Consider the following 13,881-nt stretch of genomic DNA (forward strand, 5'->3'; position numbering starts at 1 on the left):
CCTGAGGTAAAAACCATGCCAGATGACTTCAACTTTTTTCAGTTCACCTTCCGAAAGATGCCATGCTTGTATACTATACAAAAGACGCGATCGTAAGCACATTGTTAGAAATCGTATCCGAGTGTCCAGTTGTATTCGCTTGTCCATGAGGATGTGTTTGAGTTCATTCCATTTCTCGAAGGCGGAGCTCACTCTTGCGTGAAGGAAGGAACTGTTGTTATCTGAATTTGTGATAGTATATCCGAGGTATTTAAATTTCCTGACATTCTTGATCTTCTTATCTCCCACAGACACTATGCTTTCCTTTTCCATCAAAGCTACATCAGCATTAAACACCATTGTCTCGGTCTTGTCATAGGACATCTGTAGCCCAAAGCGCTTGAACGTTTTATCATAGATGGTCAATATCTGCTGCAGTTCATCAACAGAATTTGCAAATATACCCTGGTCATCGGCATACAGTAGCTCAGTGATGTTGCTGCTTTCATGGGCTGGTGCTTTGCTCCGCAGCTCCCTTGGTGATACTTCATTTGGAATGTTATACTCTACATGGAAGCCTGTTTCCGGGATAGTTGTTTGTACTTCTTTCCGTGCAGCTCTTACCACAAAGTCCATATAGATGTTAAATAATGGCGGGGACTCAATTGCCCCTTGACGACATCCAACGACAGTTTCAAAGAAATCCTTTCCACCTTTAATACATGCCTTTGTGCCTCTGTAGAGGGCTCGGAGTATAGCTGTTAGTTTAGGACATCTTAAACGGATGTCAAGGCAGCAAAATAAAGCATCTCGCGGAATCCAGTCGTACGCAGCTTTGAGGCCTATAAACGCCACAAACACGGGAGCTTTTGATTTCTTTGAGAGTTCAAGAATACGTCGTAGAATAAATATGGCGTCAGAGGTTGATCTGTTGGCCCGAAATCCATATTGCGTTGGTAGAAGGATTTTCTCGTATGTCTCCCTGATCCTATTAATGATGACACCAGATATCACCTTGATAGAGTCGCAGTTATGCTTAATCCTCTGTAGTTTTCGGGTAACAATCTCAGCCCTCTCTTGTATAAACAAGTTGTGGATGCTTCCAACCATTTCTTAGGGACCATTAAACACGACCAAATCTTACGCAATAGAAGTGTGATGTACTTAAACAATGATTCTGATGTTGTGTATTTCAGTTGTTCAGAGTGTATATTGTCGGTCCCTTGGCACCTGCCATTCTTCAATTTTGCTATATTAGCCTTGATTTCTGAGCAGTCTGGCGGGCTGTCGTTGATGACAGGAAGGCCATCAGGTGGTAGCAGATGAGGATAATCATCAGGCTGTTCTAGTTCCGGCTGTGGGTTGTAAGAGCGGGCTCCAAAGTGTTCAGAGAAGTGTCCCTCCATTTTTTTTGGTCGGTATCATCGGTCTTTTCACTCGTGATAGTGATGTATATCTTTTCATTAGCCTAAACTCCTCCTCTGTGTCACGCTGTTCACTAGCATAATTAAGTTGATTAGCCTTGGATGTAAAATAGTCATTTTTCAGCTTGGTGCGAGCTTTCCTGACATCGTAAGACAATGCCTTCTTCTTCACTGGATCTTTCTCTTTATGGTATTGCTTCAACAGATCCTGGTACTCTTTATTCGCCCCTGGTTTTATCAGCTCATTTCTTGCCCTCATTGGAATGGTTTCTGTTGACGCCTGTTGTATTACACTTGTTAGCAGTTCTTCAGCTTCGTCAGGCGTCTGAGGACTTTGATTAGGCAGTAGCATAGAGTCAAGTGCGCCACTATAAAAGTCCTGTATGGATGGATCATCTCTCAATCGGCGCAGATTAGGATGTTTTTTATCCGGCTGTGTTTTATAATTCATTGAATTTATTTAGCACTTTTCTAGACACTCAAAGACGCCTACAGTGAAGGGGGGGGGGGGGGAGAGTGAGGGATGAGGTGGAGAGAGAGGGAAAAGAACATTTAACACTACTATGGACCATATGTAAACCCTATCGACCACATGTAAACCCTATCGACCATATTTAAACACTATCGACCAAATTTAAACATGTAAAGCCTATCGACCACATTTAAACATGTAAACCCTATCAACCACATTTAAACCCTATCGTTTTGCGATAGGTCTTCTTTAATGTTTTCCTCGTACGGAACAATGCGTCCATTACTACAATGCAATGATCTGACTCAAATGGCAGACTTTGCATGGGGTATGATCTGCAGTTGGTAGTTGCATGTTTCACATACCATTCATCAGCAATGATGTAGCCAGCCTGCGTTTATAACCAAGATTTGAATGAAAGGACCATCTGTGCTCGTCAGTTCTTGTCGTGAACATGGTATTCAGGATAGATAGCGAGTTCTCTTCTGCTATTTCAATGAGCTTGGTTCCATTGAAGCTCGTTGGATTCTCATCATGATGAGGACCAATGCTTTTTTTTCAGGATGGAGGGTTCCCATTTTCCAGTTCTCGGGTTCAGTCATAGCCAATAGTTGCATTAAAGTCTCCAGCAACAATAATCTTAAAGGAAGGATGGGTTTTCTTCATATCTTGTATTGCTTTAAGCCTGCGATAGAAGTTTTCCTTTGTACTGGTGGCATGCTCTTCAGTGGGACAATAGCAACTATAGATTGCAAGTTTAATTCCAATTAAACACTTGTTATATTACGGTAATGACAATAATAATAATGCCAGTAAAGGCCACGGCACTTTCAAGGCAAAATATGTACAGTATGATTCAAAATTAATGTCAAGCAATAATCAAGCAACATTGTGAACATTTTTAAATAACAGAAAATACAGGCCACATATTTAACTAAACTTAACTAAAAGTCCTCTGCCCCGCTGTGTTCGCTCTCGCTGTCATCGCTCCCCAGCTGCTCCATTTCCACCGGCTCCTCCCAAAGCGCGTTTTCTCTGACATATTCAAAAACTCTCCGGTCAACCTCACTGAAACGACCACTTTGAGGACCACGGTAGATTTGCGCTGACTGTTGTCATCTTTGAGACGTTTTTTTGGTGCTCGCCATCTTCTTACGTTACACTCCGTGACCCCGAACTTCTTGGCAGCTTGGCAGTTGTTACTTGACTCTGCCTTATTGACGACCATTATTTTAAAATTGGCATCATAGCTCCTCCTCTGTTGTAGATTGACCTGAACCACTTTTGAGCCACTTGTCTCTAAATGGTCAGCCTGTCTTTAAACACTGGTAACGGTCTGGTTGTTAAGGACGCTGGTCTACTTCTTCCCGGAACCAATTTCTGGCGCCAGCTGCGGCCGCGAATGTGTATTGACATTTAAAGGGAGAGGCGAAGAAGAGAAACTGCGCTCTGAATACTAGACTCCGAATATAAGACGACCCGACTTTTTCGGACCTATTTCGAGGGGGAAAAAGGCCGTCTTGTATTCGGACCAATACGGTAATTGTGCTTCAAATAAAGACAAGCATTTCTCTACACCTCATGCTGCGTTTCAGGGACAATTTTTAGCCCGTAAGTTATGAGCTGGAACTGGGAGTGAATCGGTCTGGTACGAGTTCACGGGTAGTGAGTTGCGGGTTTGTCTGCTGTTCCAGGGCACTTTCACAAGTAGAAGGTTGTGAAAACACGGGTTGCGGGCTGCCTGAAACGCACCATTATTCTTGTTAAAAAATCATTCACATTATATGAAAGTTATGGAGAGCGATAAAAAGGTGACCTTATGGCGTTAAAGGCGATGCAAGAAAAATTTGGTGCACTTAAATGTTGTGCTGGTGCCCCTTAAAACAAAAGAAAAAAAAAAAGTTAGGCGCACCAGTGCAACCAACACATAAAGTTAGTCTGGAGCCCTGTCATAGAAGCCAATGCAATTCACCGTTCGGTAAAGACGGCTGGTTTGGATGAAAACAATGTTGTAGCTGGTTCTCTAGGTCAGCCTTTCTCAAACTTTTTTCAGCCAGGGCACCTTTCAAAAGTGCATAAAATCTCAAGGCACCCCAGTGTAAAATATGATTAAAAACGACACTGCATAGCCTAAACGTAAATGCAAATGTCGTGTTTATTTAGACAGGACAGTAATGAACAGAGCATAATACAACTGTAAATAAAGTGGGTGCCGCGGCACCCACTTTGAGAAAGGCTGCTCTAGGTTACTACACTTAGCTAGAGATGTCAATTTAGCAACGATGTTTCACTGATGATCGATTGAACCGCAAACTCAGAATCTGCCAATTTATTTCCAACTTTACAGTAGTTCCTCTCCGTTTATATGCTTTACTAACAGGTGTCTGAATTGACCTGGATATGAAGCGTCCGTAGCGCAAAATAATATTTGTTCTAAAGAGAACACGGAGCTCTCCTCCCCTCTCCATTTATATGCTTTACTCAGGTGTGTGAATTTACCTTGATATGAAGCGTGTGACATTAGTTTAAAGAGATAAGACGGAGCTCTCCTCTCCTCTACTCTGTTTATATGCTTTACTCACATGTGTGTGATTGACCTGGATATGAAGCGCATATCCAGCGTCCGTAGCGCACGGAATGTTCATATTTATATGTCAAGATTCATTTTTTAAAGAGATAAGCTGAAGCTCTCCTCTCCTCTTGTTAAAAAAAAAATTCATGACCGACGCTGATAGGTGCATATAGGGGAAACACTGCATAATTTTAAATAAAATATGTTACTGGAATACGAGAATGAATTGATGTGTATTAAAAACGAGATTCACGTCGAGTAATCGCCCAGCCCTTAATATATATATACAATATTAGGGGTGGGCACGAGTAGTAAATTCCAAACTCGAGTGATCGAAGGAATTCCTCGAGGATCAATCGACGTTCAAAACACATTTTCTTTACAAAAATAAATATGCGTCTCACAATTTAAAACACGTCGAACCAAGGCCTGTAATGGTTAAAAAAAAACAAAAAACGAAAGATGTAGCCTAACCATTGCAAATCATTTAAAGCTGCAAATAAAACGGCAGCAAATGGACTATGGAAATACTCAGTGTTGTGATCTTCTCTACACGGCCGGGATTACAGCTGCGTCTTGCGGCGGTGAAAATAGCGGACACACTTGGTTGTTGCGGGTCTGCTTTCCCGAACTCACCCTTGTGTTTCAGGAGCATATGTTGCCGCATAGTACTTGGGCCCAATCCCGTTTCTTTGCTCACTGTCTCAACCCTACATCTCAACCCTAACCCTAACCCTTACCCTCATAGCTCATGCTCATTGCTACCCCTAACCGATCCCCTACCAAATGGGACAACCCTACCCTGTGACGTCATCATGGCCTCCCCGTGCCCCCTAGCAGATAACCAGACCCCTGGTAATGTTACAAGAGACAGACTGGCTGCCATTGTCTCGGGCAACGAGCAAGACCCATTGTAAAGATGTTTAACCTGAAATGGTATTTATATTTTGTAATTGGCATGTTTAAATAAAGTATTTAAAAAAAAAAAAAAAAATTAATACTATTTGTCCCTCGTAATATACCTTTATTTTGAATATCACTTAGCTACATGTTAAAGCTGGTATTAGGGTGCACTTACACTAGGCCATCTGGCCGTGGCCGTTGGCCGTTTTCACACCTAACCGTGCTCAAATGGCCCCATTGTTCTCTGGCCTGCACTCACACTAGGCCATCTGGCCGTCGCAGCTGTGGCCTGGCCACGGAAGGCTCTTGTACATACGTCGTAACACGTCATCACCAAGCGTCCGCTGCATGGACCATAATAAAGTCTGCCGCCAGTCAGAGTTTTAACAACAATGGACAACAACACAGAGAACACACCAACAGTTGAACTGCTTGACGCGATGTTTACCGTTTAATGGGAAAGAAGGCTCGTCGCCTTTATTATGTCCGTGGTCGTCGCATTGACTATACGTCATCCAGCTCAGTTTGCGTAGCCGTGCGTGTGCGCGTGTCGGCTCATTAGCATCTGTACCGTAGCAGCCCGTGCCGTAGCAGTACACCTCTCCCAAGTGGCCAAATTGGCCCGGCCTGGCCAGACTGGCCACACTCACACTGGCAGATTTGAGCATGGTTAGGCCACGGCCACGGCCAGATGGCCTAGTGTGAGTGCACCCTTAGATAATAATCGGTTATGAACAAGCTTTAAAAACACACTTTAGAAGAAACACTTTATTTAAATGAACACTGAACCACACATCTAAAAATACACACACACACATCTAAAAATACACACACACGCACACCTAAAAATACACACACACACACACACACACACACTCTCTCTCTCAGCTTTTGAGAGAATGGTGAAGAATCACATCTTCTCCACCATTCCACCAACTTTGCCTCGCTCTCCTCATGCCTCGCCTGCTCCCTGGCACTCTCCTCTTGGAAGGGGTGTCTGGGGTGGTGGAAGAGGTGCCTGGGGTGGAGGAGCATGAGGGAGAGGTGGGGGGGGGGGCTGGTGGCAGTGGACTCAACGAAGTCCTGAAAGAAAACGAAGGAATTAGGAATTATATGCCAGAACTGGGTGATATGGCCATATGTTATGTACAATATATAATAGCTATGTACACAATATAGTACTGCCAAAAAATACATTGATTAACCATGTAATATTACTAATATAATATAATATATTAGTATAAAGCTTATTTTTAACCTGGAGTCACTAGAACATGGAAGATCTGGATATCATACGACATGATATGCAGCCCGGTCTGCAGAGCCCGGCCGAGAACCGGGGTCGGGCGGCCCGCGAAAGTCGGCCGCGGACTTTCGCGATCTTCCGCGAAAGTCGGCAGCGGACTTTCGCAATCTTCCGAGAGTCCGCGGCTGGGCTTCGAAGCCCGCGGCCGGGCTGCAGAGTATAATTAATAAAATAATTACTAGTTAATTACAGAGAAAACACTTACATTTGTGTTTTTCCAATCCTGTCGCATCTTTTCGCCCTCCATCTTGTCTAGGATATTTCTTGATTTCCCGTTTTCTCGCAAGGTATTGTGGGAGCAAGTCACAACTGAAGTGCTTTGAGGGTGCCCATTAAAAATCTCAATTTTGAGGGGATGTTAGCCCTCCCCCTACCCCTTAAGCTACCTTTAAACTGGTATTGGGACATGGCTCCACGGCGCGTGAACGCGCAACAGCGAGGGTTAGGGCTGAGATTTTGAAGTGAGCCAAGTAATGGGATTCAACCTTGGAGTACTCTGGTAGCTCGATTTCGCTGGGCACATTTTACATTTCACCTTATGATCTCCTATTTCTTTAAAGTATTTCAATTCTTCGCTGTGCTTTGCTTTAACCGCCATCTCTTAACTTTTTGAATTCTGGCGTGCCTGCACACTAGTAGTGGATTCAATGATTTGTTTCCGTGACCCAGTTCGCGTGATTCAGTTCGCCACGAGGAGTCGTTCGTTCAGTCGAGTTTCCGGTAGCACTAACTCCACTGAGTCTTACTGACTCAGCTGAGAATCGTGCATTGGGGTCCATTCCATGATGCGATCCCTCCCAGTTCAGTCGAGTTTCCGGTGAATCGATTCACCGGAAACTCGACTGAACGTTGAGGAGTCGTTCGCGATTCAGCCTAGTTTCCGGTAACGGCGAATCGCATCATGGAATGCACGCCATAGCACGGTTCTCAGTTGAGTCAGTCAGACTCGGTGGAGTTAGTGCTACCGGAAACTCGTTCGGTCGTTCAGTTGAGTTTCTGGTAAACGAGACGACAGAACGAACGAGAGAGACGAACCGGTTCAGTTTGTTCGTCCTAAAGACTCGGTCATTCGAACCGGTTTGCGAACGAACGAGCCAACACTACTGCACACGGCACGGCACGCGCCACACAGAATTTGCTTTGTGCCCACGGCATGCGTTAGTGGCGCCACACAGAAAATTGATACATTTGCTTCAGAAAACTTGTTTGTGTGTGTATATGCAAACTCGACTTTGCCTGTCCACCAACCGAGTTCATTTGTAACGAGGAGTACTCGAGTAATCGATTCCTCACGCCCATCCCTAATATATATATATTTTTTAAATCACGCATGGAAATGTACATACAAATAATTGTTGCGTAGACAATCATTTTAGAATCGAATCGTTGACCTCATAATCTGAATCAAATCGAATCGTGAGGTGCCAAGAGATTTCCACCCCTAGTAAGGACATGGTTCCCTTTCAAAATCTCGATAGAAAGGGATATCGGACAAACAAACCAGATAACAAAAACATATGGAACATTTTCAGCTGACAGTATATCAAAGCAGGTTTCAGAGTTTTTTTTTCTTCCAGAAGCATCCGAAAGAAGCATTACACTACGGAGGGGTATATTCAAAACGTTAGAACATGGTTTGACCATGTTTTTTTTTAAACAAACGACATAAATCAACCATTAAATAGCTATATTATGCCTCCTATAGTTAAGGCTGGAATGTCATGGGCTCATCTGCGTTCTATGGGCGGAGCTTAGCGACAGGTCAATTGGCTTGGTTCCAGGCGTTTCTCAGGCTTTCCTGGTTCCAATTAACATCACTGGTGACTGACTGCAGACTAGATTCTAACAATACTTGAGTCCAAAAACGATAATGTCCAGAAGTTTGTTGGGTTTGCAAAAAAGGTCTTGTGGTTTATTTTGTACAAAAATCAAAGAAAACTGACTGAGAATACTTAAAACAAACAAAGAGCAGGATGTGGGCCAAGCCATTGTAGAATAACTTCTTGCTGTGTAATCAGCCATACCTGGCACTCTGTCCATCTCCTGTTATATGCACACAGGCACTCAAAACCCGTAGAGGTCACCAAAAACAACCATTGCACACAAATAATACTAAACTGAATATGGCTCCTACAGAGGGGGTGGTCTATGTTCGGCATGCCCATGCGCAGAACAACTAGGTAGCAAGATTTGCTAGGTAGCCTAGAGCTCTTCCGCCATGGCACGTTGTTTCACCTCCCCGCCCTCATGTGGAATATTCCACACAATACTTTCTTCCCGTATTTTATTTAATTTTAAAATGTGCGACGTGCATTTATTCGCTCCGACTTTGTAACTTGGGTAAGGGTGAATAAAGAAATGCATTCAAACTTTTTACTAACATTGTTCATCCATCCTGTAGATATAATGCCCCTGCCGAGGACGATGCCACCTTCACCAGGCAGAACGAGGTGTAAGCTGCCTGTATTGGTCTCTGCAAGCAATCTGCCCAAAGTTATTGTGTTGGATGAGGAGGTTAAGAGGGCTGTCAACACCTCATTGGAAAGGTTTCACTGCAGTAAACAGAGAGGTATTTTATTTCAAATAAATGTCTATACAAATTGAATGTTCACATTTGCACATTTCTCATATGATCTAAATGTTCTTCTCTCATCAGAAATGGAGTTTCCATCTTCCCTGTTGAGCACTGAGAGGGCCTACATCCACCGTTTGGTGGAGACCTGGGGATACATGTCCAAAAGCAAAGGGTATGAGTATTGTTTCATGTTTTTGTTGGTCCTCAGTAGGGATGCACTGAATTTTCGGCCCAATTTATGGCCCAAAACACATTTTTCAGTTTTCGGCCGAAATGCTTTTATCACCGAAACACGGCCGAAACAAAAATTTGTGATGACCCAACCAAAAAGCGCGGCCAGCACACGCTTGTCTGGATAAGCGCCAATATGTCTGCGGTGTGGACGTTTTTCAATGTTTCTGAGAAAGACCCACGTATAGCGATTTGCAAAAATTGCAATGCCTTGATTTTAATTAAGTTAGTACACAGTCATAGCCATAAATATAATGGTACTAGGGTTGCCGCTGTGTGAACATTTTCACACCGAGTAATACACTTGTGTCAACACCGGTATTACGAGTATAAATGGTATTAACTTTGAAACTAGGTCAACCGCCATCTTCTCCGTCAACCCTCCTCTCACACTCGGTGACAGCGTCTGGCAGCGCGCAAATTCTCGGTGACGGCGTCTTATAACGTTCTATATATAATAGTATGATATAATTGTCTATATAATATCAAGGCCAAAAGCTCTGTGCGCCTCCGGATGGCCGTAGCGTGGGGAGCTCTCGTAGGGATTGGGCTTTGCGGGGTTTGTTTACCGGCGTTGCTATGGTTACCGGTCTTGTGTGTGTTCCAACGCTTTATTAGGAAGCCTATCTATTGGGTTTGTATATTATTTATTTTTTTAATGTAAAAACACATCAAAAATAAAACGGTGCAAAGACAAACTGCCAAACATTTTTTTTAATCAAATAGCCCTAAAGATGACGTCAATTTATTTTTTATTACTGGAAAAAATAAATAAAAAATAACTCTTCAACGGCTATCAACTTCAACACCGGTACCATACCATATTCCGCGGCAACCCTAATTGGTACTAATAATTGGCATAATAATAACTTTCGGTGTTTCGTTTTTCGGCCTAGGTTTCCTCATTTTCGGTTTTGGGTTTCGGCCAAGAATTTTCATTTCGGTGCATCCCTAGTCATCAGAATGTATAACCGCCATTAACAATATTAAAATAGAGGAAATCGAAAAAGAAAGACACTGGAAGCCATGTTGTGTTTCAGAATATTGCCATCCTACGGTGATCTCAACTCGATCAGTTTTGTTTAGATATTAACCAATCTGTTGGCATTTGGATGCCGCTGTTTTTAAAAAAAATTTAAACAAAGCTGATTTTGTGATCAGTGTCAACTGGGCTCAAATTTTAAATAGTTCAACTTCAAGCGCAGTTTCAAGGTGGAGAACTAAGTGGTCCACTATGCTAAGGTATCAATGTTAGGTCGGCTTTGACACTCCTCTCTATAGATAGCCTGCTGAAACTGAAAGATATTGTGGGTTATGTAGGGAAGCAGTAATAAGGGTTTTATAGGCCAATAAAAAATATTTTTAATGTGTAATCAGCCGATCCGATCACCGAACTGTTTAATATTGAAATATATATGAATAGGATGTTTCTTAAGAAAATGATTCTGTGCCGTTTAAGATCCTTTACATTATTGATACCTGTATATGCGCTGTTTATAGGAACTGTCGAAGTCAAAGTTTTCTTCCCTTTGACTTCCATTATAAAAAATTGCTTGGAGATCGCCAATGGTAATTAGAAATTTACCCTTTGACTAGTTTGTTAGTTATCAAAAGCAAAACATTCCCTATTACCTAAGGGGGAGGTCCTTGATGGGCACTAAACATTTAAGGCTTTGGGGTTCTCTGAAGCGGACTTGGTTGAACAATGACAGGTAATTTGTATAATATTTTATTTTGCATAAATTGGCCTTAACGCAGGCACCTTTTATGGAAGATAAAGCCAAAATAATGCCATAAGTTCCTTCCCTAAGTATAAAGTAGTATTTGGTCAAAAAAAAATGTTTGTACGACTTTGTTCAAGGTTTTTGAAAACTTGCAGAGGACAGCAAAATCTATCCCGACGGACGGATCGATGCATAAATATTCAGCATGTCATATAAGGCGCAGATACCACGTTTCAATTTTTTTACAAATCGGGGTTAAAATAACATTAACATTTTGCTGCTCTACACTATGAAGTTTTACTATAATTTATATCGATTTATTTCACCATATGTACTTTCTACTACTGTGGCAGAGTTACCATATCCCATACATTTTATGCAGCCCCTTATGAATAAAACAAAGAAAGAATAGATTGCCACAATTATGGTGTGTTCAAGATGCCTCGTACACCACCCGCACAAGTGGTTTTTGTGACGTAATTTCCTGGCTTGTAGCACTTGTAGTGTTCCCGTTTTTCTTTGCGATTGTATCACGTCATTGGCTAGTGATTGTTATTGTTAGTTACATTAGCCTCTTTAGCAAACCAGCTCGAAAACAAACAACACAACTTTACATTGTATTGCATGCACAGCAAGACCGTGCAATGCATAAATTGGTGACCGGAATAAAGTAGCAATGTATTAGGGGCGCAGCTATTTTTGTTGTCGAATCGTACTGTCAGCCTCACTGAACTCTGTAGACTCTCAAAATTCCGAGTAGGACCGACCAAAAGGGGTCGTTCCTCTGTGAAAAGAAGAAAGCTGGGAGATTCGTGTGGTCTGTTTACGAGGCATATGGAACTGATTGATGATTGATGGACATTTATTTCGAAGATGTAAAAGAAAACAGAAAATATCATACAGAAAATAATGATGTGACACAAAATAAAAGGCAAAATTAGATAGATGAATGACAAATACTTATTTGTAACTACATGTTCGAAAAGGAGTGGGAAGAAGTTTACACTTATTTAATCCCACCCCTTCTCCGTAACTCATTGTAAATAAGCTTCCATAGTCTTAATAATAATTATTAACATTTTCATTTGTTATTAATTATATGTAGCTATATACAGGGCTCTCAAGTCTCACGCATTCGGCGTGAGACACACGCAATTCAAACCCATGCACACGCTCACACACCTCACTTCGTATTTCTCACGCAGAGAAATTACCAGGATAGCACCCACCAACTTGCGTTGCTATTTAACAGTGGAACCGGTAGGAATCAAATTAATTCCACGTACGTAGGGTTACCAGACGTCCCCTTTTGCCAGGACATGCCCTCTTTTTGAGACACTTTAAAAAAAAAAATGTGTGCGGGCGGAATTTCAAAATCGTCCGGGATTTTATTAGAGCTCATACATGTTCACATTGTATTTGCGGTGCGTTCCTCTTGGTCGTTTCCAAACTAGTTAGGCCTCGTGCCCACTGCACCGTCAGTCAAAGGACGTCGGAAGGCTTGGCTGACGGATTGGGGAGCTTTCCGGGGTCGTCAGAGCCTGAGTAGTGATACAGTGCTTAAATTTACATACGCGATCTGGTTGGATGACAGATCCGTCGCTGCCGAAAAAGTTGAACATTTTTAAATTTTTGACTGAGCCGAAGGCTCCAACAGAGCGCACGGCTCCACAATGCATTGCGCGTCCGTCCCCATTCAAAGTCAATGGGATCAGTCAACGGACGGATGCAGTGGGCATGAGGCGTTAGGCTACGCCCAGTAGTTCCACACTCAGTTCTGTTCGCTTTGCATTGGTGGAACTGAGTAGGGGGGGGGGGGTTAAGTAGAGCCTCACGTTTTGTATTTATTTTTTTACCATTATTGTTATATAGGGACAAACATTAACAGGGGATTGATAAAGTTCTATCTATTGAACAGAATGAAACACTTGTTCATACTTTAAACAGTTTACCACAGCATTGGCCTACTGAATGCCACAGATATATTTTAAGCATTGGAGTGAATGCCACATAAATATATAATTATGTTTTTGCACGTTTGCAACTTTTATAAGTTCATGCCTATACTAGTTTTGCTTAGGCCAATATCCTTTTGAGGCAGTGATGTTTCTGAATATTAGTGTTAAGGGCCAATAATGCTTACTATCAAACATTAGTCACTATATCTGTGGATACATTTGTATGCAGTCACATATGAATATACCCCCCCCCCCGCCGCCGCCAACAAAATCTCACTCTGAACTCAGTTCAAAACTTAAGAGCCCTGCTATATTATATAGATATATATATATTATTTTTTCAACGTATCCAAATATATCATCTTCTAAAAATAAAATGTATTACTTGTATTTTCATATCAAAGATATAATATATTAAAAAAACGTTCATGAAAATAAATATATATTTTCTCACTATTGATATATTTTTAGTATTAAAACTAATTTAAATCTGAAATTCCCCAAAAAAATATTGAACAGCTAAATAAATAAACAATAAACGTATGATCCCTATACCGAGCATTGAAAATGGTCCGTATAGCTCTTTCCTGCAGAATAAATAGTGAATGTAATGTACTTCTGTAATTATTGCCCAAAAACCTCTACACAGTAACTTAAATAAGGTGAAACCAGTGAACAATAGTGGTTGTGTAGTGATTTATGATCCAGAACCTGTTTAGCTTTACATAATACTGCAA

General features: G+C 41.8%; 1 protein-coding gene across 3 annotated transcripts in view; it reads left to right on the forward strand.

The window, feature by feature from the left end:
* The window catches only part of ythdc2 (YTH domain containing 2), a 180,106-nt gene that overhangs the window by 19,754 nt on the left and 146,471 nt on the right, over positions 1 to 13,881 (forward strand). For all 3 annotated transcript variants that reach the window (XM_056597813.1, XM_056597815.1, XM_056597814.1), the window contains exons 3-4: positions 9,058 to 9,225; positions 9,313 to 9,403. In XM_056597813.1, the coding sequence (XP_056453788.1) occupies positions 9,063 to 9,225; positions 9,313 to 9,403 (254 nt within the window). In that variant the 5' untranslated portion in view covers positions 9,058 to 9,062. The remainder of the gene's footprint in view (positions 1 to 9,057; positions 9,226 to 9,312; positions 9,404 to 13,881) is intronic.

Source organism: Gadus chalcogrammus, chromosome 8, assembly GCF_026213295.1.
Source record: "Gadus chalcogrammus isolate NIFS_2021 chromosome 8, NIFS_Gcha_1.0, whole genome shotgun sequence".
Lineage (NCBI taxonomy): Eukaryota > Metazoa > Chordata > Actinopteri > Gadiformes > Gadidae > Gadus > Gadus chalcogrammus.